Below are 22,334 nucleotides of genomic sequence, written 5' to 3'. Positions count from 1 at the left end.
TCCTCCCTCCCTTTTTCTTTCTTTCTTTCTTTCTTTCTTTCTTTCTTTCTTTCTTTCTTTGTCTTTTTTTCTTTCTTTCTTTCCTTTTTCTCTTTCTTTTTTCTTTCTTTCTTTCTTTCTTTCCTTTTTCTTTTTCTTTCTTTCTTTCTTTCCTTTTTCTCTCTTTCTTTTTTCTCTTTCTTTCTTTCTTTTTCTTTCTTTCCTTTTTCTCTTTCTTTTTTCTTTCTTTCATTCTTTCTTTCTCTCTTTCCTTTTTCTTTCTTTCCTTTTTCTCTTTCTTTCTTTCTTTCTTTCTTTCTTTCCCTTTCTTCCTTCCTTCCTTCCTTCCCCTTTCTTCCTTCCTTCCTTCCTTCCTTCCTTCCTTCCTTCCTTCCTTCCTTTTTCTTTCTTTCTTTCAAATACAGGTAAACGTTTTAACACTGCAAGTAGGCCTGATGGCCAGTAAGGTAGATATATAGATTTATCTCCCTGCAAGTAAAACACACCCACACACGTTTGTTTTTCAAAGGATTCTTTTTCAGTTTCATAGATTTAGACTGTGTGAGCCAAAAAGGACATCCTTAGAGACATCACTATTAACTCCCGTTTATCCTTTTGACAGATAATTTGCAATTGGAATAGATCCGTGAACAAAACAGAGGAAATTTCTCACCGTTTCTGGTGTTTACCTTCTGGGGGAAACCTGTTTTGATACCCAGTTAGTTAGATTGCTCCCAGTTCCTCAGGGATTTGAGGGCAGGGCTGGGCAAGAGCCTAGGTCTTCTGACTCTTGGAACAGGGCTCTGTCCCTTCATGCTCACATTTAAATGCACGGTTTGGGAGGATTGCCCCTGTTTAGGAAAGTGAGACATCCTCGGTGGAGACATCTGTGCCCTGTAGCATCACGTGGATGTATCCTCCGGAATCCGGGAGACCTGAGCACCTGCCCACGCCCACGGTGGGGGCCCAAGTCCTGCAGGGTGACGTTGGACCACAGGAGAGGGGGCAGAGCCCACAGAGGGTTCTGTGGTTCCTCTTGGCCCCATCTGGCTGTTTCCCTGCAGTTCAGAGAAGAGCAAGTCCTTGAGCACAGGAGGGCCCTTTCCACAGTGGTGACCTCCAGGAAATGGGCTGCAGCCAGCAGTGTCAGGGAACCTTGGGACTTAAGGCTCCTGCTCAGCCCAGCCCAGACTTTCACACTGGTTAAAGGTCTCCAGAACCGCCCTTGCTTTTGAGTAACCAGGCCAGGTGAGCGAGCCTCCCAAGGCACTGCCATCTTGGACCCTTGGCGCCTCTGTAAACTGACACTGGTGATTTCCCCTCTCCCTTTCAGGCTGCCCAGGTTCCCTTTGTTACATAATCAGGATTAATGTAAGCAGCTGGGTCCCGTCTAGAAACCGAGAGCCAAGAAAGGTGAATGTGGAAGTGGGGTGGGAGGGACAGAGTCCCTTGTGCGTGCTGTGGGCAAGTCCCCTGGCTTTTCCGGGCCTCAGTTTCTCTTCAGTTAAGAGGGCAGCAGAACTGTAAGCTGCTCGGGCTGTCCGGATGATGACTCAGGTAATCTAGTCTAGTCGCAGTGTGCAGTCATTGTGGGGGGCGGGGGGTTGCTCCCGACCAGGGCCGATCTTGAGGGCACCCTGCTCCAAGGGAATGAGAATTTTAAGAAGGAATTAGAATAGAAGTTAGATCTTCCTAGGAATTTGCTGTTTCTCCAAAAACAAAACAAAACAAAACAAAACAAAACCCAAACAAAAAAACCATCCAAAAACCCAGACATGAATGAGAGCAGTAGCAGCTGTATGCCAGACCCCAGGCAAAGGGCTTTTCATTCATTCGTTACTTCCTTTAATCCTCACAGAGACGTTAGACATAGGTGCTATTATGATCTCCCATTCACAGATAAGGAAACAGGCTCAGAGAAATGAAATAATTTGCCAAAGGTGCAAAGGTACGAGGAGGAAGCAGCAGAATGGGGTTTAGACCCAGGTGGGGCCCTCGAGTCTGCGGTGCTGGCCTTGTGGGCCTGGACGCCGGTGGGAATGGGTAGCCCCCTTGCTTTTTCCAGCCTTTCTTTCTTTCTTTCTTTCTTTCTTTCTTTCTTTCTTTCTTTCTTTCTTTCTTTCTTCTTATTCATTTTATTTATTTTGAGAGAGAGAGAGAGTGAGAGAGAGAGAGAGAGAGAGGGAGAGAATTCCAAGCAGGCTGCATGCTGCCAGTACAGAGCCTGATGTGGGGCTCAAACTCATAAGCCCGTGAGATCATGACCTGAGCGGAAATGAGGAGTCAGATGCTTAACCGACTGAGCCACCCAGGCACCCCCACCCAGCCTCTTTCTGATCAGAGGGGCTGGGGGTTAGGTTTCACTCCTGTCCGTACCTTGTGTGGTCGTAGGCACTGTGGCCTAGTGTCCTCAACACCTGTGCCCTGTGGCTGGCAGCTTCCTTCTGGGACCTTGGGGTCTGTTGTGTGAGTGGTTTATAGCCTATCCTACTCTGTCATCTGATGTTCAGTTCAGACCTGCAATGAGATCCTTCATGCCAAACAGCCATTTGTCAGCAAGCAGGAGGAAGGAAAAGCCTCACACCTTCTTGGCAAGATTAGGTCAGTTTTTGGTGGTGGTTCTTATTAAGATTTCAAAGCCATTTGTGTTAACATAGGTGGTGGTTAAGGAATGTGCTGGAGCCCTTATAAAAATAATGACTAAGATAATAAACATTTATGGAGCACCTCCTGTACTGTGCTAGGTGATCTGTGCGCTGAAAAGTTTTCTCATGTATCCATTGCAGGAAGCACGTGACATCGGGGTTTTCACAGATGAGGGAACCGAAGTTCAGAGAAGTTGAGTAACTTCCTCGAAGTGCATACAGCTGAAAAATAGAATAAGACTTCGATTGTGAGGTGGTCGGGGACAGGGGACATCTTTGTGTCTTCGGGCGCTAATCACAGAGTCAGTCAGGCCTAGAGTAGAAGCCCAAAATGTCATTGTTGATTGAATGGATGAACTCCGCACCCCAAGAGACTATCCGAGCATCAGGCCGGCGGGTGGGTGAACAAGGTATTTTGAGATTTCCACAGTTGGAATCTTCAGCAAAGTGTGGTTGCAGGGCTGGGTCTGGGAGTGTTGGCCAGTCCTGGCACAGTGCTGACCAGCTCTGGGAGCTTGGGCAAATCCCATAACTGTTTCCTAGTTAGGGAAAACTAAGTGGAGGTTGGGGGATAGGTGGGTGTTAGAACTCTGAAATCAAACAAAAGCCCACAGGGAGCCCCACCACGCAAGGCCACAATGGTGGAGCGGCCAGGGCTGAAGGAGCGAGCAGGGACCAGAATGGTCGTGTGGAGAATCAGTGGCCACATCCTGTTCTTCTGCACCCAGGTCGTCCTGGTGCCATGGGGTGGCTTTGTGTTCTTCTAGGGTACTTCCATGTGGATTCTTGCATTAAATTTGTTCTTTGATGTGGCGTTAGGGTGCTTCAGCGAGTTTACCTCTATACGAGGAAAATAAAACACTTTTGAGAATGAGGCGTTCCTTCAGTTCTGCCTCTGACATCTTGTCCTTACTTGTAGGTGGGGTGTTTATAAGCCAATGACATAGACAAGGCTGCTGAGTCAGGGAGGCCCCGGGGAGGCCAGGGAATAGCAGTGAATTAAATTCTTCTCTGAAAACGGCCTGAACTTTGGAATATTCAGTCTTAGCCTTTGAATACTGAGAGAGCGCCAGGCTTTCATCCATCCAGATGCCCCTCCTGGCCACAACCTGGGCGGGCAAATGGTTCAAGCTCTTTTTGAGTGACAACAGGTTCGTATTGAACGAGCCCCTATTACCCTGTTCCCCTTGGAATCAGCGGCCAGGCTGATGGCCAGCGATGGGAAACAGGGAAGCTATGTGAACTCCATGTGATTGGGCTTGTGACTGTCTGTAAGCTGGCAGGCTGGACACAGATCCCTCAGGAGCATCGTGGTCTTAAGCAGTGAAGATTTAGGTGACTTTGACATAGTCAGGGTACTATTCCCTCTTCAAAGAGGTTGGACACATAAGGACTAGTATACATTTATGACTTAGCATGACAGGAGAAACAGAGCACATCAGAGACAGGAAGGTAGTTAGAGATCATCTGTGATCCCTACTGTCCACCCCCCAGGGAGAGGTCGTGTGGCCTCCTGGTTCAGAGCATGGCTTTGGAGCCAATCTGCCTGGCTTCCATTCCTGTGTGTACTCTGTGACCTTGGAGCAAGTTGCTTATCCCCTCTGTGCCTCAGTTTCCTTGTTTGTAAAATGGAGATAGTTGTTGGTATGACTTATCTTGTGAATAGAGGCTTGGGGGCTCAGAGAAGCCAGCTGACTTGTTGAAGGCCACCGTAGTCCTTAATATCAGGTGTAGGACTAGAACGCAGGACCCTGGGCCCCTGCTCGTCTTGCTAGGGTCACCAATCCCGTCTGTGAACTCCGAGCCCTGTTACCTGGAATCTTGGGAATTTTCCCACGTGTAGGGCAGAAATAATTTAATCCTTTGGGCTGGCCGCAAACTGGATGTTTTGAGTATTTCCTGGGTATATTGGGTCTGAGCCAGGCATGGATTCTCTCATCCCTGCCTCCATCTGCTGGAGAGTTTTCTAGAGAAGGGCAGGAGTGACCAGGGTCAGCTCCTAGGATGAAGGGATGTGGGAATGCGGTGCGCTGCTGCCAGTGGGTGTGAGGTGGCCTTGTGGTGGCCTTGCCTGTGGCCGTGGCTTTGGAGAGAGCAGAGAGAGGCCAGCCTGTGATGAGACCTGGTAGGGAGGGCTTCCGTTGCCTGGGCCTGATCCCTGCTCCGGCTGTGAGAGACCTCATCTGTACTGCTTACTGCGTGCCTCTCCGTAGCTGCCGTCACGTGCAATACGTAACCGTGGAAAACACTTGACTGTAAAGTAAATTCCAAGCTCCTGAGCAAGCCGTTCCCATCGTCCAGTCCCAACCTGCCTTTCTCTCAGCAAACGTTTATTGATTGTCTAGCGCCCAGCCACCCTCCTGAGTCCAGAGCGACCTCTCCACCTGCACCTTACCTCTGCATTTACCCTTGAACATAGCCTTGGGCCATACCTTCCCGTTTCCCAGAGCCACCCGCACAGTCGCGTCCCCCGTGGGCAGAATTGTTCACTTCCTCTCCCTGCCCTGTTTGCCTTTTATTTTTCAATCAAAGTAGCACATGCACGAAGTCAAAAAGTCAAATCATCGTAAAGACAGCTCCATTTTTTTTTTTTTTTTTAGCAGTTGAGGTACCGTTCTTCTCTCTAGGTACAGGTCCCATGGCCCCTCTTGGGCCACCCTTTCTGAGTTGGATGTGCTGCTCTGGGGTCTGACTCCTCACTGTGGCCTGTTCTCAGGAGAAGTGCTGTGGCTCCTTCCCTGGAAGGCCAAGGAACTTGGTTTTGGTGGTCTTGGTGGAATTTGTATTTTCTACTGAATACTGAGTCATTTTATCCCTAGAAACAGCAGTGACCCCGAAGCACACCCCTCATGGGCCCTGAAGGTTTCAGGATTTCGTCTGGCGAGTATGAATGAGAGATGTCTCAAATGCTCCGCAGGCCAGGCTCCACACTTTAGAGGCAGTAGGTAACCAGGAACGTTGGCATGTGGCTGTTCTGAAAACGGGCCTCCTGTGGGGCGTAAGCCAAAAGGAAGAGCGGCCGCTTTGCTGGTTTGTTGTCTTGTGTGTGTGTGTGTGTGTGTGTGTGAGAGAGAGAGAGAGAGAGAGAGAGAGAGAGAGAGAGACTGCTCCCTCCCCGCCTCCCCTGAGCATCGGGGTGGCCTGGAGCTGAGGGGAGTCTGGACCTTCCCATAGGGGCGGCAGGGAAATGGATGCAGACGCGTGTTCCTACCCACTCTCATCTCTCCGCCTCGTCTTGGTACCGTTCTTCTGACCGATGGCACAATGAACTAGCCCTTTTTCTTGCTCTAAAATGCTGGTTCTCACCAGGGGCTTTCGGAAGGTATGTGCCTGGAACTCCCCATCACCACGCCACCACATGCTTCTTTCTCCTTCCCCCCTCCCCCCCTTTTATCTGGGGGGAAGGGAGAGGGAGGCAAGGACTTCTTTGAAGGAGTCATTTTTCTCCTGCTGGTTCCTAAACTTGAAGAAGATCAAGGGGACGGACGCCTGGGTGGCTCAGTCGGTTGGGCATCCGGCTTTGGCTCAGGTCATGATTTCGTGGTCCGTGGGTTCAAGCCCCGCGTGGGGCTGTGTGCTGACGGCTCAGAACCTGGAACCTGGTTCAGATGCTGTGTCTCCCTCTCTCTGTCTGCCCCTCCCCTGCTCATGCCCTGTCTCTTTCTCTCTCTCAAAAATGAAAAACGTTAAAAATTTTTTTAAGAGGATCAAGCTTTCCTTTTGATTAACAAAAGAGAGAGATAAGGTATATTCTCTTCGTGTGGACACCTTTGCCAGTTTGGGAGATTTAAAAAGACATGATTTGGAATCTTGAACTGGAGAATAAACTTCGATGTGCCTCTGCTTGTCACAAACAGCGTGGTTCTCTGTAAAGCATTTCCCACAGTGCTCTGTTCCTGGTTAGTGTGTGCGTGGGAATGGTACTGAGTGTCATCCTCATGTCTCATTTTTGTTACGATTTCGACTGTTTTTCAAAGGGCCGGGGCACAATCGTCCGTCTTCTGTGTCAAACAAGGAAGGACGACGTTCCGAGTTGGGACCCAGATTCTGAGTCGGAACGCCGGCAGTCTTGAACTCAAGAGTGCTGAAGGTTTTACTGTGTGTGCACGGTTCTCCTTGATGTGGTTTGGGTTTCTTCTCTGTTGTGCGTGCCTCCTAAGGATTCTGGCAGGTGAGGATAGGACTCTCTAGGCCCTTGATGAGGTCCGTGGCTTCATTCCGGAAGGCAGTTCTTTCCCGACAAAGCACTGTGCCAAAAAGGCCTCTCTCTCTCTCCCGGCTGCCCGCGGGGATCTGTGTGCCTGCATGGGAGGAGGCTCCTGGCCTGACACTCTCTGCCCTGTGTGGTTGTGGACGGGAAGCTGGAGTGGCATCAGCGGGCCCCAGTGCAGGGGGTACACAGTGCCATAGATGGGCAGGGGGTGCCAGTGGGAGAGATTTGGGCCTTGGGCCGGAGGGTGAGGCTGTGCACCTGTGGCAGGCTGGCTGTGCGGCTTGGAAGATAGGGAGGGGGCTGCAGTTGGGACCTGCAGTCTGGCCTAGGCATTTCCCTGTGTTCTACTTAGTGACTGTCCATGCAACTTGGGAAAAGTTGGCGCATGGGATAGAGTTAAATTTACGGGTTTGATTGCTGATTCTGCAACAGACACCGGGTGTCAGACGCTATTACTATTTGGCATTTTCCTGGCATTCAGTGGGTGCCTGAACTGAATTTCCTTTCTCTGGGAAAAGTCTGGAACAGAGACCCCTGCGTAGCCTTTTGGGGTGCAGCCCTGGTCTGGGCATTGTGCCCACCCGTTGTGCTGTGGTGTTCACACCATGAACTTGGGAGCCCCTCACATGCCCGTTGCTGCGGTGTCTCTGCACCTGCCTCAAAGTAGGAGCTTGACAGACGCTTTTGAATGGATGATGGGTAGATTTCGCATTATCCTCTACTGATCCTGAAAGTGTATGTTTTTCGATGCAGGCGTTTTTTATATTATTACTTCTTTCTTCCTTTCTTCCTTTCTCTTTCTTCCTTCCTCCCTCCCTCTTTCTTTCTTTCTTTCTTTCTTTCTTTCTTTCTTTCTTTCTTTCTTTCTTTCTTTCTTTCTTTCTTTCTTTCTTTCTTTCTTTCTTTCTTGTTAAAGTAAGCTCTGTGCCCAGTGTGGGTCTTGAACCCAGGACCCTGAGATCAAGGGTCACATGCTCTACCACCTGAGCCCCCCAGGGGCCCCCCACTTGTTCTTTATTGTTGAGAAATACCGAGAAAGGAGGACTTGGAATCCAGGGCAGGTGGGAAGGAGGACTCGGAATCTGGGGCAGGTGGGAAGGAGGACTTGGAATCCGGGGCAGGTGGGAGGACAGTGGCCGAGTGATGCTACAGGTCCTTGGGTTGGGCCGTCCTCTGCAGGAAACCCAGGGAGGGCAGAGGTCTCCCTGCCAGGCCCAGCTTGCCCCCTTCGCTTTTCTTGCTGGGTGCCAGCTTCCTGTCTGAAAAGGCAGGTGCTGAGCTCCGTGTGCCCTCTGCCCAGGGCCCCTGCAGCTCCTGTCATATGATCCTGTGAGTTCACCTGGGGCAGAGCACACATTTTCCGCTCTCTCTCCACCTGCCTCCTCTCAAGAAGAGAACAGGCCAACAAGGCAGGCTCGTCCTGATTTGTCTTATTAGGGGGGTAGTTGGGGCAAGGGGCTTGACTTGCTCCATTCTGGCCTTTCCGGAAGCGTATGGAGCCGGTTTAATGCAAATACAGACTTTGTGTCATTGGTATGGAGTCTGATCTAGAATTGCCCTTCTAGAGCTCCGGGACGCTTGCTCAGGTCACACAGTGAGTGGCAGAACCAGGCCAGAGACCCAGGTCTCCTGATTTCTGGCTGGGGTGCTGGAGTAACAGGCCCAGAGGCTCATCGGACTCTTTTTCCTTGCTGCTCCCCTCTCAGGCCTGTCTTCCACCGTACTCCTGCCAGCCACTCTGGGCTTGGGCCCCCGGGGGTCCTGCCGACCCCCGGATCAGATCTCTGTGCTTCCTGCTTCCAGGGCCCCCGCCAGCTACAGCTGTTTTCTCAACGTGTGTTCCCCAAGATGGAACTGGTTATTCTGCGAGATAAGGTTTCTGTTGCCCAAGACAAACGTTTAAGAAGTGCCTTGCGGAACAGAATCCACTGGCCGCTTTCCTGAAGGACTTCCCAGAGCCTTTAATCTGCTCATATGCATTCTGAACTTCCAAGGGTGTGGAGAATTAAAATGCGCGGGATGGGGATTTATTATAAAGAAAGGGAGAGCCTCGCAGCCAGGCCTGAGCAGGAACTGAAACCCGGGGCAGGAAAGGCAGTTGGTGAAATTCTCCGTCTCCGTCTTCTTGCTTTGTTTTGGTTGCGTTTTTTTAATCTCTGCCCTTTCTCTGTGGATCCTACAGCATTCATTTTCCTTCTCTCCACCCTCACACCCTGACTTAAGACAACATTGCGGTGAAACACATGTGACAGACAGTGAAAGTACCATCCTGACCATTTCTAAGCGTATACAGTTCACTGGCATTAAAGTACGTTCGCACAAGCGTGTACATCTTGCAAAAGTGAAACGCTGTGCCCGTTGAACAACCCCCTTCCCCTCCCCCCCCCCCCCCCCCCGCCCCTGGCAACCACCATTCTACTTTCTGTTTCTATGGTTTTGACAAGTCCAGGTACCTCCTGTTATGTGGAATCATACACTATTTTGTGTGTGTGTGTGTGTGTGTGTGTGTGTGTGTGTGAGAGAGAGAGAGAGAGAGAGAGAGAGAGAGAGAGAGAGACAGGCTTATTTCCCTCAGCATTAATGGAGCCAGTGTCAGGAATGTCCTTCCCTTTTAAGGCTGAGTCCTGTTCCGTTGTCTGTGTGGACCCCTTGTTTATCCATCCATCCATCGAGGGGCGCTTGGGTTGTCTCCACTCACCCCCAACTTCTCCTCTGGTCCCCAGGAAGCTAAAACAGTACCTGGCTCTCAGTTGTACATTTTACAAGTAGAGTCACTGAAGAAGAAAGAGAGTCTACACTGGTGGTCGCCCCCACTCTGGCCACTGCCTGGCCACCTTGGCTTCCGTCAGCCTCCCTTGTGAGGGGGCTCCGGAGACCATACTGGTGCACGCTGGCCACTCCTCCCTCTTCCCTGAGCTCCCTCGTGGCACCCGGACGGTCAGTATGGGTCATTCTCCCCTCATCTCCCACGTTCCTAGTTATTTTTTTTAAGTTTATTTTCGAGAGGGGTGGGGTGCACACGAGCGGGAGAAGGGGAGAGAGAGAGGGAGACACAGAATCCGAAGCAGGCTCCAGGCTCCGAGCTGTCAGCACAGAGCTCGACACGGGGCTCAAACCTGCGAACCGTGAGATCGTGACCTGAGCCGAAGTCAGACGTTTAACCGACTGAGCCACCCCCAGGCGTCCCTTGCATTCTTTGTTATTGACTTCCCCGTCAGCTTTTCCTCTCTGCATCCTGGTGCCCGTCGAGGGTACCCGACGAAGGTGCCGTAGGACTGAGGTGGCCCTGGCCCGGAACTTGGCCACGGTGAGCCCAGAGAGGCCTTGACCGGGTCCTCCGCCATGCTCAGGGGCCACTTGTCTCTGTCCCAAGTATGTGTCATTAAACGTGGCCCTTTTGAGTAGACCCCTGGGCCCCGGGGACAGAGAAGTCTACTGCTTGAGCAGACATACCCAGTTGCCCTTTTCTTTTCCACAGGGGGTGGTGCATTTTGGTTCAGTACTGCTTCCTCAGCTGCCTCGCCCCCTTAAAAAGGGAGAGGGGAGAAATCAACCTCGAATTTCCCTTGTAAGTCTACGAGGGCTGGCCTCTGTGAGTGGCTTTGTAAGGAAGGAACCTTCCCGACATCATCGTGTATGGAAAGGGTGGATGGGAGAAGGGACGGTCACGGTTGCCTGCCAACCTGGGCTGGGTCTTTCCCACAGTTACCTCACCCCGTCTGCCAACAGCTCCCCGGAGGATTATCCCACGCCCCAACATTAAGGAACCCGCTTGAGGTCCCAGAGCTGGAGTTCAGACCAACAACGTCACATTGGCTGGCCCTGAAGCTTCCTGCCTCCGCTCCCCTCTGTACACACTGCCTCCCCAGCCCCCCCCCCCTCACTTAACCCAAGTGCCTGCCTTTCCACCGAGGCGGGACACAGAATGTTTCTAGAAAGTGCTGAGGTTGAGCGGGCCCTTTATTTAGTGGTTCTCCAAACTGAGTGATGATCAGAATCATCTGGGGAGTTAAAAAAAAAAAAGTTTTGCATCAGTGTATTGGAGTGGTGCCCGGAAAGACATTTTAAAACATTTCCTGGTGATTCTGGTAATCAGTCACTATTCTGACCCTGTCCTGCATTTTCCAGTTGAGGACACTGAGGACCAGAAGATGAGATGCCATAGCCAAGGCCACTTGGCCCCATTGGAGCCCGTGTCAAACCCAGAATCCAGCCTCTCAGCTCCTCCCTCTGGGTCCTGTGTGTTTCTCACACTGCCACCCCCCGCTTATAAGGGGCTACCCACTAGGACCCAAGGAGCTTCACCATAGGCTAGCCTTGCTGCCCAAGGCCAGAAATTAGGAGTGGTGGTGGGGGAAGGGGGAGAATGGACTTCTAGAGTCCATGCCCAAGGACCTCTCCTCTGGGTGTGGGAGTGACAGGAGCCACCCTTTATTGACAGGCCCCTGGGACTGGCTGCTTCTGGTCTGCCTGTGGCTCAACAGATCACACCTGGGCTTGAGAAATGCAGCAAAATGAGGGCTTGTTATCAATAGGGAAAGGATGGGAGCACCTGGGTGGCTCAGTCGGTTGAGTGTCTGACTCTTGATTTTGACTCAATTCAGGATTTCAGGGTTCACGGGATCGAGCCATGTGTTGGGCTCCACGCTGAGTGTGGCGCTTGCTTGGGATTCATTCTCTCTTTCTCTTTCTCTCTGTCCTCCCTCTGCCCCTCTCCCCAACTTGTGCTGCCCCCCCCATCTAAAATTAAAAAAGGAAAAAAAAAAAAACAGGGAATAGGGAACGGATGATAGGAGGAAAAGGTAACTCCAGGAAAGCTACTCATGTTTTAGGGGGAAGTGAAATAAGCAACATATCCCGTTGCCCCAGTTGGTACCCTTACTTGCACACATTTGTTTGTTCATCCATTTGTTCAACAAATATTTATTGGGCCCCCAGTGTGAGTTAGACACCAGAATAGGTGTTGTAGTTATCCTGTAAGACAGATGCAGCACCCCCCTCCATGGAGCTTAGACGTCTGCAGGTTATATACTAGAATCGTATTACGTAGCCTCTTGGTGCCTCCTTTGTTATTAACAGTAATGATGGTCCTAGATCTCTAATTTTCTTAACCATTCTGTCAGAAGAGGAAACTAAAGCTTGGAGAGGTTAACCATCTTGCCCAGGGTCACACGGAAGTGATAGAATCTGAATTCCATCCCTGTTCTCTCTATACCACCTCCTGCATTGTACTCCAGCTTTTTATCAGGGGCAGTGATAAGAAAAAGCCAGGGAGAATGCAAAGCTTTCTTTGCTCTAGAACGTGAGCGATTTCAAGTGTCTTTTAGAATTTAAAAGATAACCTGTGTTGTCCTTGGAGAAGCAGTGCTGCCCCCTCCGGAGTAAACGCTTTGCATATTCCGAGCCAGGTGGAGTATTCACCCCTGCGAGTCAGGTGCCCTCTTGGTTGACAAGTGTGTGTTTCTTCCCCTGCTCTTGTTTGCTTATCATGTATCCTCCATCATTAAGCCTCTTCAGATACTTTTGGGAACATGTCAGAATAGGAAACAAACAGAAAGGCACAGGGACACTGACCCCGTCCATTCCCACCCGGCACTCCCCTGGAGTGTGGGCCCCAGTGTCCAGCAGCGGCTCTGGCTGGGCCAGGGGGTATTTTCACTGGGCTAAAGTGGTGCATTTTTGATAAAGCTAAATTTAATTTAAAGAACAGTTTTATGATCAGAGGTAGTCTTTGTTTTTGTTTCTGTTTTCTTTAAGCATTAAAAATGTCTTTTCTGGTGGAGAATAATCCTAATAGAGGGCAGTGGTGATTGCCACTCACATCATTACTGTTTGATGTCCTTTCTTGGCAAAATGAAAAGTTGCCCACGATGTGCCCATTTTCTTTGTGGTTTTTACTAAGCTGGTGAAATCTGAAAATTACTATGAATTTGAAAAATTTTTCTATTTTTAAGTTTTAAAATAAAAATTTTATTGATTTATGTTTTAAAATCCAAGTGTAATTAACACAGTGTTATGTTAGTTTCAGGTATACCGTATAATGAGTCACCCCTTCCACACATTACTCAATGCCCAGCACGATAAGCGCACCACTTAATCCCCATCACTTACTTCGCCCATCCCTCCGCCCACCTGCCCTCTGGTGAACACACCAGCTTGTTCTTTATAGTTAAGAGCCTGTTTTTTTGTTTCTCTGGTTTTCTTTTCTTTGTTCCTTCGTTTGTTTCTTAAATACTACATATGAGTGTTAATTTAGATCATTGGTTTTCACGCTGTTCCTCTGAGCCCTTGAGTTGCTGGGTGGGGAGGTAGGGGTGTCTCTGCCTCGGAGTTGAGACATGGGCCCAGGGCCCTTCACCCCATTCTCAGTTAGAGAAATTCTTCAGTTTTACGTGTTAGGTTTGGGCACGATTTTGCTTGGTGTGGTAGAAGGATATCCATGCTAATGACTGGAGACCCTTTCCTCTAGGCTGTGTGTGTGTTAAGGGGAGTGGAGGAAGGCGTGCTGTTTGTTGCTTTTGCAGGACTAAGGCAGGGTGGGTCTTTCACCTGGGAGATACTGGGTTCTCCAGAGAGACCAAGCCATAAGAGCGATGGTGGGGAGAGTGTGTGTGTATGTGGAAAGAATTGGCTCATGTGATTATGGAGGCTTGGGGAATCGAAATCTGCAAGGCAGGCCAGCTGGAGATTCAGGGAAGAGCTCCAGTCCAGAGACTTTCTGGAGGCAGAATTCTTTCTTCCTTGGGGGACAACAGGTTGTTTTTTCTTCTTCGGGCTTTCAACTGATTAGATGAGGCCCACCATATTACAGAGGGTAATCTGTTTTGCTCAGTCTGATTTAATGGTTTCAATGTTAATCACACCTAAGAAATGCCTCCATAGCGTCATCTAGAGTACTGTTTGCTATAGTTGGAGCCAGTGTGGGTACTGTGGTCTTGCTACATGGACGTGTAGATTAATTGTCACACCTACGCAAGTGCCCAGGAAATCTGAAGGGATAACAAAAATGGGGGAAAGCCGAGCTTCTGCCTCAAGGAGGCAAGGCTATACACAGGAAGAGATTATGAACAAGACCATTTATATTTAAGTGCTAACTTCAGAAGACAAAATGTGAAGTGCATTTAGAGGAGATGTGGGATGAAGCCCAGAGGGCCCCTGGGAGATTCCTGTTTGGGGCTGAACAGCAGGAGCATTCAGACCATGGAGGTCCCAGATAAGTGAGGACACAGGCTTTAGGACCAGAGTGGGAACCACAGGATAATAATACTTCCATTTGACTAGGTCTCTGAGTTAAGGGTTTCGTATACATGATTTCATTTGACGTTAGCCAGAATCCTGTTTTTTGTTTTTTGTTTTTTTTTTTAATTGGGGGTCCCGAGGCCCAGAGAGGTTAAGGGATTCCTCAGGGGTCACACAGCTTGCCATCTGCCTCTTCCCAATCCTGCCCCCCCAACCATTTCCCCCTTTGCTGGGCATAACGAAATCCACGTGTGTATGTGAAGGCGGAAGGAGGGAATAAGTGTGTTCTTCGCCGAGAAATCCTGTGGAACTCTGAAAATGGGCCGTTTTCTCTCACTCTCCCCGCCCCGGGTCTTCTTTTTCCTCTTCACCGTCCTTGTTAACTTCCACCGTTTTGTTTTCTCGCCCTCCCCTAGACACGAATGCAGAGTTTGAATCCAGATCCCAAAGCACAGTACACCAGCGTCTACGGAGCCCTCAAGAAAATCATTCGGACTGAAGGCTTCTGGAGGCCCCTGCGAGGCCTCAACGTGATGGTGATGGGTGCGGGGCCGGCCCACGCCATGTATTTTGCCTGCTACGAAAACATGAAAAGGACTTTAAATGCCGCTTTCCACCACCAAGGAAACAGCCACCTAGCCAACGGTATTTTGAAAGCGTTTGTCTGGAAGTTAGAGAGCTCTCTCCTTCAACAGACCCTTCCCCAGGGCTCTCCTCCCTGTGACCCAGCAGCCTGACGCCTCATCTCCGCCATGCTTGCTTATGAATAAAGAACTCTAGAGTCGTGTGTGCGCACACACCCAAACACATGCACACACGCACACACACATGCACACGCTTTTTCTGTTCCCCTCCTTCGCTTTCTAAAGCCTGGGGGCAGTCGGTGACAGAGGTGTTTCAGTTTTCATTGTTGTGTGGGTTTTTCCATTTTGTTTTGGTTTTTTTTTTGTTTGTTTTGTTTTTTTTTTGTTTTTGTTTTTTTTAAACACGCAAAAGCACTTAATGATCAGATCTAGGAAAAAAAAAAACCCTGACTAGAAACAAAACTTTTCAATACTGGATTCCAAAAAAAAAAAAAAAAAAGTTATCTGGACAGCTTCTTTGAGACTATTTAAAAAACTGGTTCAACAGGTCTCTACAACGTCAAGATCTAACTAAGCTTTAAAAGGTCAAGAAGTTTTATGGCTGACAAAGGATTTGCGGCAGCACAGGCGACCTTTCCCACCTTAAGCTTCTGGGGATTTGGGAATTTCACCCCCATTCTCTTCCGTTGGTCTCAGTGGCATCTCTGTGGAGGAGGAGTTTTCTTTTTGTTGTTTTGAGGGCAAGAGGCGGGCGGGGGCTCGAGTTGGCACGGGGCTCCTACACAGCCGTGTTTTCCCGGGCCCAGCTCAGCGGCTCTTTTCACCTCTCCTGTGGGTTTGGCTTTTGTCGGGTTTCGTTTGGGTGGGGAAGGGGACTGCGGAGAGCAGCCTAAGGTGTACTTTAACAGAATTCGTGTTTCGACAGTGGACAGGTAGAGTGACCAGCGGCCAACCTTTCCCCTTCTCGTTTTGTTCTACTGAGAGTGCCCCATCAGCAAACCCTGGTAATAACAACCCCCCCCCCCCCCCCGGCTGGTTTGCAGACATTCGTTTCGCTTTTTAAAAATGGGCCCCTGGTTGCATTTATTAAGACAGGCACTGAGGGCCCCACACTGATGCCGTCCCTGGGTCCGTGGCCTTGGGGTTCGACTTCTGCTGCAACTGCCTTGTGTAATGTTTAGTCCCTTGGTCACTGAGCCCCGTGGCGGTGGTTTGATGCAACACAGTTCTGCCCAGCGCTGTTACGGCTTCGCTGCGACGTATGCCGTGGTTGCATTTTGACCTTTCTGGTGGTGATTGTAAGTGTGGGCGGAGGGGGAAGGGGGCTGTGTATGCATTTCTGAAGCGTTATCCCGCTATTTCTCATTCCTCCCACCTTTGGGTGCTCGTCTTAATTGGCTGGGCAGTGGCACCTGCCTGGGGAGGAAACCCAGAGCCAAAAGCAAAGTTCCAGGCCCCAATCAGACTTGGGAAGTGCCTGGTTCTTGAAGCCAGGCCAGGTGAGAGCCTCGGATGGGGTCTGTCGTCCCTGAGGCAAGTCCTCGCTTTGCCAACTAACCCTGGAAATCTGCCGCATGCAGATCTTCCTGATGCCTGCTTCCCCTGCCTGTTTTCTTGAAAACACCTGGATTTGATTAAGGATTTTTTTAAAAAAATGTCTTTTCTGACTTCTTCTCCCCTCTTAGCTGTGTACATAATACCATTCCCTTTGATGGCTCTGGCTCAAGGGCAGAGGGAGTTAGTCTGTAGACAAAGGTGAGGGACAGGGGAGAATTAAAATCTGGACAGTTTTCCGCTGGAGAAAGCCACGAAGTGTGGTTTCCGGGTACCATCCAACATCAGCGGGTCTAGCCTTTCCGAGCATTGACTACAGATCTGCAAGATGAAAATGTGGGTACCTGTGCCTGTGTTACCTTCTCCCCATTTCCCCCAACAGTTCGATCGTTACTTTATGTCTTTAAGAGTCTGTGCTCACCTGGGTGGAGCTGGTTGTAGATTTTGCTTCTTAGAAAGCGGTGCAGGGTTCCATCTGATTGTAGGTTCCAGGAACTTCCTCAGAACACCCGGTCCCTGAGGGTAATTTTCTGGAGTTTGTTTTGCAGGGATAGCTGGGAGTATGGCCACCCTGCTCCACGATGCGGTAATGAATCCAGCAGAAGGTAATGCTTCATGGTCCCAGGGAATGGCAGAAGGGGATGTGCAAAGGGGCAGGAAAAAAAGGTGGTGGTGGGGACAGAAGGTCGGGCAAGGGGACTTCCAGCCTCCAGTCAGAATAAGTAGGAGAATTCTTTACCATGTTAGCAAAGGCCTTGAAAAGAGGCAAGCATTTGAGCCTATGGTGTTCCTCTTAAACAGAGCTACTGGGACTGTGATCCGTGGACCATGTTAGGAATGCCAATTCTAGTCCCATCCCAGACCTGCTAAATCAGAATCTCTGGGGGTATAGACAGAGTCTGTTTTTTTAATTTTTTAAGTTAAAAAATTTTGTTTGAGAGAGAGCGACAGAGCATGAGGTGGGGAGGAGGAGAGAGGGGGAGACACAGAATCTGAAGCAGGCTCCAGGCTGCTGCTCTGAGCTGTCAGCACGGAGCCCGACATGGGGCCCAAACCCACAAACCGTGAGATCATGACCTGAGCTGAAGTCAGGCCCTCAACTGACTGAGCCACCCAGGCGCCCCAGAGAATCTGTCTTAACAAGCTCCCTGGGCGATCCTTTTGCACTCCTCTAAAACCTGTGTGTACGTGTATGTGTGCACGTGCGCACAGGTGCATGCGGGCGCGCGCGCGCACACACACACACACACACACACACACACACACACCTCTGGCCCTTGTTAACCTTTATTAACCCTAGGCAAATTTAAGGGGAACCCATCAAAGGTCATCATGCGGGCTTTGGTTCAATTTACTTTTTTAAAAGAGATTTGAAATTATTATGGACACTTTGAAACGTAACACAAGTGTAGAGAGAAGAGTGTTAGGAACGACCACGTGCACATCACTCTACTTGTGAATTAACCTTTGGCCATCTTGTCTTAGCCAACTCCTCCCACATTATCTTTTTTTTATTTTGAATTTTGGGAGCACTATAAAACTATGAAACAGTTGTCAGCTGTGGAGACTTGAGCCCTTACCGACTCGGGTCCGCACAGCGAGGAGATTTGGGACCTGGTATTGGGCCACTTCTCAGCTGGGCTGTTCTCTGTGTGACATGTATGAGTCTCTCCACCTTTCCCCCCATCTGAAAATGGTCCCTTGCCAGAAGGGAAAAATCAGAGGTAAAATGTCAGCCTTTCACGTCTTGTGTTCCGAGTTTGTCTGTTTTTGTCTCTTAAGGTTGAAATTTCTTATTTGCTCTCTGCTGCCTCCCATGCCCGGGGCAGACAGGGACTCCTTGTTCTGACCTTCAGGGACTTGATGGGTCAGACTGGGAGGTGGGCTTCTGTTTTTATGTGTTTAAGGCAGTGTGGACAGGGACCTGGTCAGTGACCGGTTAACTAGACCATGTCATCCCGGCAAGAATTTTCTTTCTACTTTTAAAGGGGGAACAAGTGAGGTTCAGCACCCTCTCTCCTCTTTGACATAATGGTTTAAGGACTTCATTTCTTTCAAAGTAAAGCCAGCACACTGTATGTGTTCATTTGGTGGTGCGTGGGGGGCTATTCAGACCCTTAGGCCTGAGGGACCACAGCTGGCCCTCATTGGCCTCATCCTTTGAACCAGCAGCTGCCCGGGTCTTCACTGGACTTTGTCATTGAATTTGGGCTGACATAATTCCAGTGTGTCTTCCAAGAGCGCTGTGACACACAGAAGCTAGAAACGCTGAGTCCGGACCACATACAGAGAATAAAGGACAGGACGCGGGAGCAGCCGGGAGGGAGGAGGGCGGAGAGGCCGGGGGGCAGGGTTAGGTTTTGTGGTGGGTGTGATGCTGGAGGCCCGCGGGCTCTGGGGGGATCAGATCAGTGAATCTAGTCTGAAGTGGCTGCCTCGTTTGGGGACCACCCTGAACAGGATTCAGGCGGGAGAAACCAGGCGCTGGGGCCTGGGGCCACCTTTGGAAATGGGGAGTGCCCGGAGCTGGCTCTGGGTCCTCAGGCTGGGGGCCGCGTGTGTGCTAGCTCTCCGGGACCTGTTACCAGTGTGTCTAAACTTGCTTGTTTCTCTTTATGGCCTGGCTTCCCATTTCACTGCGACCTGGGGTGGGGCCGATCCCAACCCATTGCCTGCCCGCGGCCCCGACCACAGTCGTGAAGCAGCGCATGCAGATGTACAACTCGCCACACCGGTCGGCCCTCAGCTGCGTCTGGACGGTGTGGAGGACCGAGGGCGTGGGGGCCTTCTACCGGAGCTACACCACTCAGCTGACCATGAACATTCCCTTCCAGTCCATCCACTTCATCACCTACGAGTTCCTGCAGGAGCAGGTCAACCCTCACCGGGGCTACAACCCGCAGTCCCACATCATCTCAGGCGGGCTGGCCGGGGCCCTCGCCGCAGCCGCCACCACCCCCCTGGACGTCTGCAAGACCCTCCTCAACACGCAGGAGAACATGGCCCTCAACCTGGCCAACATCAGCGGCCGGCTGTCGGGCATGGCCAACGCCTTCCGGATGGTGTACCAGCTCAATGGCCTGCCCGGCTACTTCAAGGGCATGCAGGCCCGCGTCATCTACCAGATGCCCTCCACTGCCATTTCCTGGTCCGTCTATGAGTTCTTCAAGTACTTCCTCACCAAGCACAAGCTGGAGAATCGAACTCCATACTAAAGGAATGGGCTGTGGGCAGTGGTTCCAGAATCTTTTATTTTTAAAAGGCTTTCCCTGCCTGCCTCCGTTCCCTTGTCCTCGCACCGAGCTGATTTTGGCGGGGTGTTTGCAGGATGGGCCCTCCGCTCCCCTGATGCCTTAGAGGGAGGGGACAGCCGCTTACCGGAAGGCCGTCCGCAGGGACATCCGAGGTGGTAGGTGGGGAAAGACTGGAAGGGAAGCGAGAAATGGCTTTTTGTCTCCCTTCCTCTGGCAAGAATGTAGCTTTTCTGCCTCACTGTAGCAGTCTCCTGCCCTAGGCTCGCAGTTCGCAGGAGAGGGGAGAAAATGTGCAGTGACTGAAAACATTAAAGAAAAAAAAGAGAGAGAGAGTTCTGTATATAAAAGTTCCAGCACACAGTATAAAATAGGTGGATAATGTTTATCCTTTATTTTTCTACGTAGACGTTTTTGGATTTGTGTGTGTGCCTGTGCGTGTGTACAGATAGGTGTTACAGCTGGGACTATGAAGCTGTTTTTAAAAAAAATAGAGGGCTGAAGGCTTCCATCGGGTTAAGTTAAAAAGGCACCAAAGTGGTAAATTGCTGAATGCGGCCTAAAATTGTGCGGAGCCCCCCAGATGGAAGTTTCACTTGAATGTAAAATAATAAAGTTTATATTTTGAATTTCTCTTTTCATGGGGGAAAAAGGTACGTGGAAAATGAAATCATGAGCTATTACTTCCAGCTACTTTTTTTTTTTCTCCTTTTGTTCAGTCAGTCACCTTTGTGCTAAAAATTCCAGGACCAAAGATCTGGCCCTGGGGCACTTTGTCTTGCTGTATGCACGCACGCATGCGTATATAATGGTGGCACATATATAATGTGGCACGGTCACACTGGAGGTCCGTGGTCCCCAGTAGGGTTAGGATGACTAGTCTTAACACCTACTGAGACCATTCCCTTCCTTGTGGTGAGTGACGGGAACGCCTCTCTGGGCCAGCACTCGGTAGCTCTTGAAATGCCAACGTTTTACTTGTTGGGCGGGCAGCTGGGATAAATCCTACCCCCTATTCCTGGGACTTCTTTCTGCTTCAGCCTTTAACTGGCACTTCAGATACTCTTGTCTGTGTGTGTGTTGGCTAAATCTGCTTCCTGGTGCCATTTTAGGGATTTTTAAAAACATTGCAAGTATGTCTATGGTATTTGTTCATCCCTCCGCCACCCTTAGTTCACCTGTCACAGAGCCTCTCACCTCACAGTGACAGAGGCCAGGCGCTCGGGCTGAGCCCAGCTGCTGAAGTGAGGCCCGGAATCTAATGCACAAGTCAAGATGCCTCTCTAGAACTATCTTCAGCCTCATTTAGTCTGCATCAGCTGAGAACTCAAGGCCTCACTGCCTTGTTTTCTGAAATGGCGCATCTGAGCCAGATTATCACTAAGAAAGTGCAACCTTGTTTCCTGCACCCACGCCCTTTGCCAGCCCTCTCCAAGGGAAGACTGCAATTGCCTTGTAGAGCCCTTTAAAAATGAGCAGGAGGCACGTGTATGTTCAGCCTTCACCCTGTTGCCCCTCACCTTCGTAGTGCATCTCGCTGAGGCTCAGACCGAGGCCCCTTTGGAGGCTCTTATTCCTGCCGAGAAGTCAGGGACAGTTTTCCTCTGGAGACGCTGCACACTGCCTCCAGGGGTAATTTTGAGGTCAGGGACAGGGGAGTGCCCTGTCAGGGAGCTCCCACTTGTGCCCCATGAACAGGACTGTGTTCCCAGCCTGGGAGGGCCCCGCTGCTGACCTGTCCACTTTGGAGTTAGCCCCCCACCCCCACCCCCACCCCACACCAGTTGGAAACCAGCTGCAGCAAGCCTGTGCCCCACCTGTGGGTGCAAAAAGCCCACGAAGACCACGGTGCTGTGGGAAGTGTTCACATCCTCTACTAAACATGCTGTGCATTACTGTTAAGTTCTGCAAAAGGAAGAAAACTAGAGAGAATTCTAAATTATCCAACCACTTTTTGTCCACGTAAGATATGCTGCAAAATATTCTTTAATCTCTTGCAGGATTTTGTTTTCGATGTTATTCAGAAAAGAAACTGTTCCCCTCACTAGGAGATCTCCTTGGGATGCAAGGAGAGGCAGGAAGGGAGTTTGAGCGCTCTGGGGGCTGAGCTGGAAAGTCGGCCCGTGGCTGTCCTCTCACCGTACACGTGGATTGGCTAGGAAATGGTGCCTTCCCCACTGCGTCTTTGTGAGGCTGGATAAGCCATGTTTCTGAGTTTTGAAGGTTGTGAAGCACTAAACAAATATAAGTGGGCTGCATTTTGCGGGAACTGACTTTCCTCCTTGCCCTGGGCTCCAGAGTTTGTATTGTTGCCCCGTGCAGACTGTGACTTTGACATTGAGAAGTAAATAGGAAAATGTTCTCGCTGCACCCCAGTGACGACCACCTTCAGGTGATCACGGCCTGTGCTTGGACATTGTACTCAGGCAATGCCACTTGAGTACAGTGCTCGATAACTGTGCGTGCACACGGGTGTGAACGCTAAAGCCCAGACCGTGACTTGAGATGCAATCATTTGTAGACCAGAGCGTTCTCTTAGAATTAGAAAGTTGATTTTTTTCAGATGCTATAAAGCTTCAATCCAGGACTACGTCTTCTTACCTTTGGATCGAATCTAGCGACTGACTAGCCTACATCCTTCTGTGTGTTTTCTGTTTCTGTTTTTTTTTTTTTTTAACGATGATGCCTTCCTCCAAGCCCTGTCCTCCAACGTCCCCCTAAAGCTGCATCTCCAACCCATTGTTACGCTAGGAAGGTTTTATTTAACTTCACTTAAAGATGGTCGTGTCTGTTGCGGGCGAAGGTACTGCTGCTTCTGACCTGTGAGATGCACCATGTGTGAGAGTGAGCAGGTGTCGTTTCCTAAATG

The 22,334-nt window shown here is 50.2% G+C and overlaps 1 protein-coding gene across 6 annotated transcripts in view; it reads left to right on the top strand.

Annotated features, from left to right (window-relative positions):
- SLC25A37 (solute carrier family 25 member 37) overlaps positions 1–20,094 on the top strand; it is a 39,589-nt gene extending 19,495 nt beyond the window's left edge. For 3 of the 6 annotated variants that reach the window (XM_019466926.2, XM_019466927.2, XM_019466929.2), the window contains 3 exons: positions 14,493–14,721; positions 16,763–16,819; positions 18,909–20,094. In XM_019466926.2, coding sequence (XP_019322471.2) covers positions 14,493–14,721; positions 16,763–16,819; positions 18,909–19,429 — 807 coding nt within the window. In that variant the 3' untranslated portion in view covers positions 19,430–20,094. Of the gene's footprint in view, positions 1–5,443; positions 5,570–14,492; positions 16,551–16,762; positions 16,820–18,908 lie in introns of those variants that run through there. The other 3 variants (XM_053900956.1, XM_019466933.2, XM_019466932.2) reach the window with 3 other exon arrangements.
- Positions 20,095–22,334: the final 2,240 nt, after the last annotated feature.

This window comes from Panthera pardus, unplaced genomic scaffold (assembly GCF_024362965.1).
Source record: "Panthera pardus isolate Hobbes unplaced genomic scaffold, ASM2436296v1 HiC_scaffold_13, whole genome shotgun sequence".
Lineage (NCBI taxonomy): Eukaryota > Metazoa > Chordata > Mammalia > Carnivora > Felidae > Panthera > Panthera pardus.
This window is presented reverse-complemented; position numbering and strand designations above follow the sequence as displayed.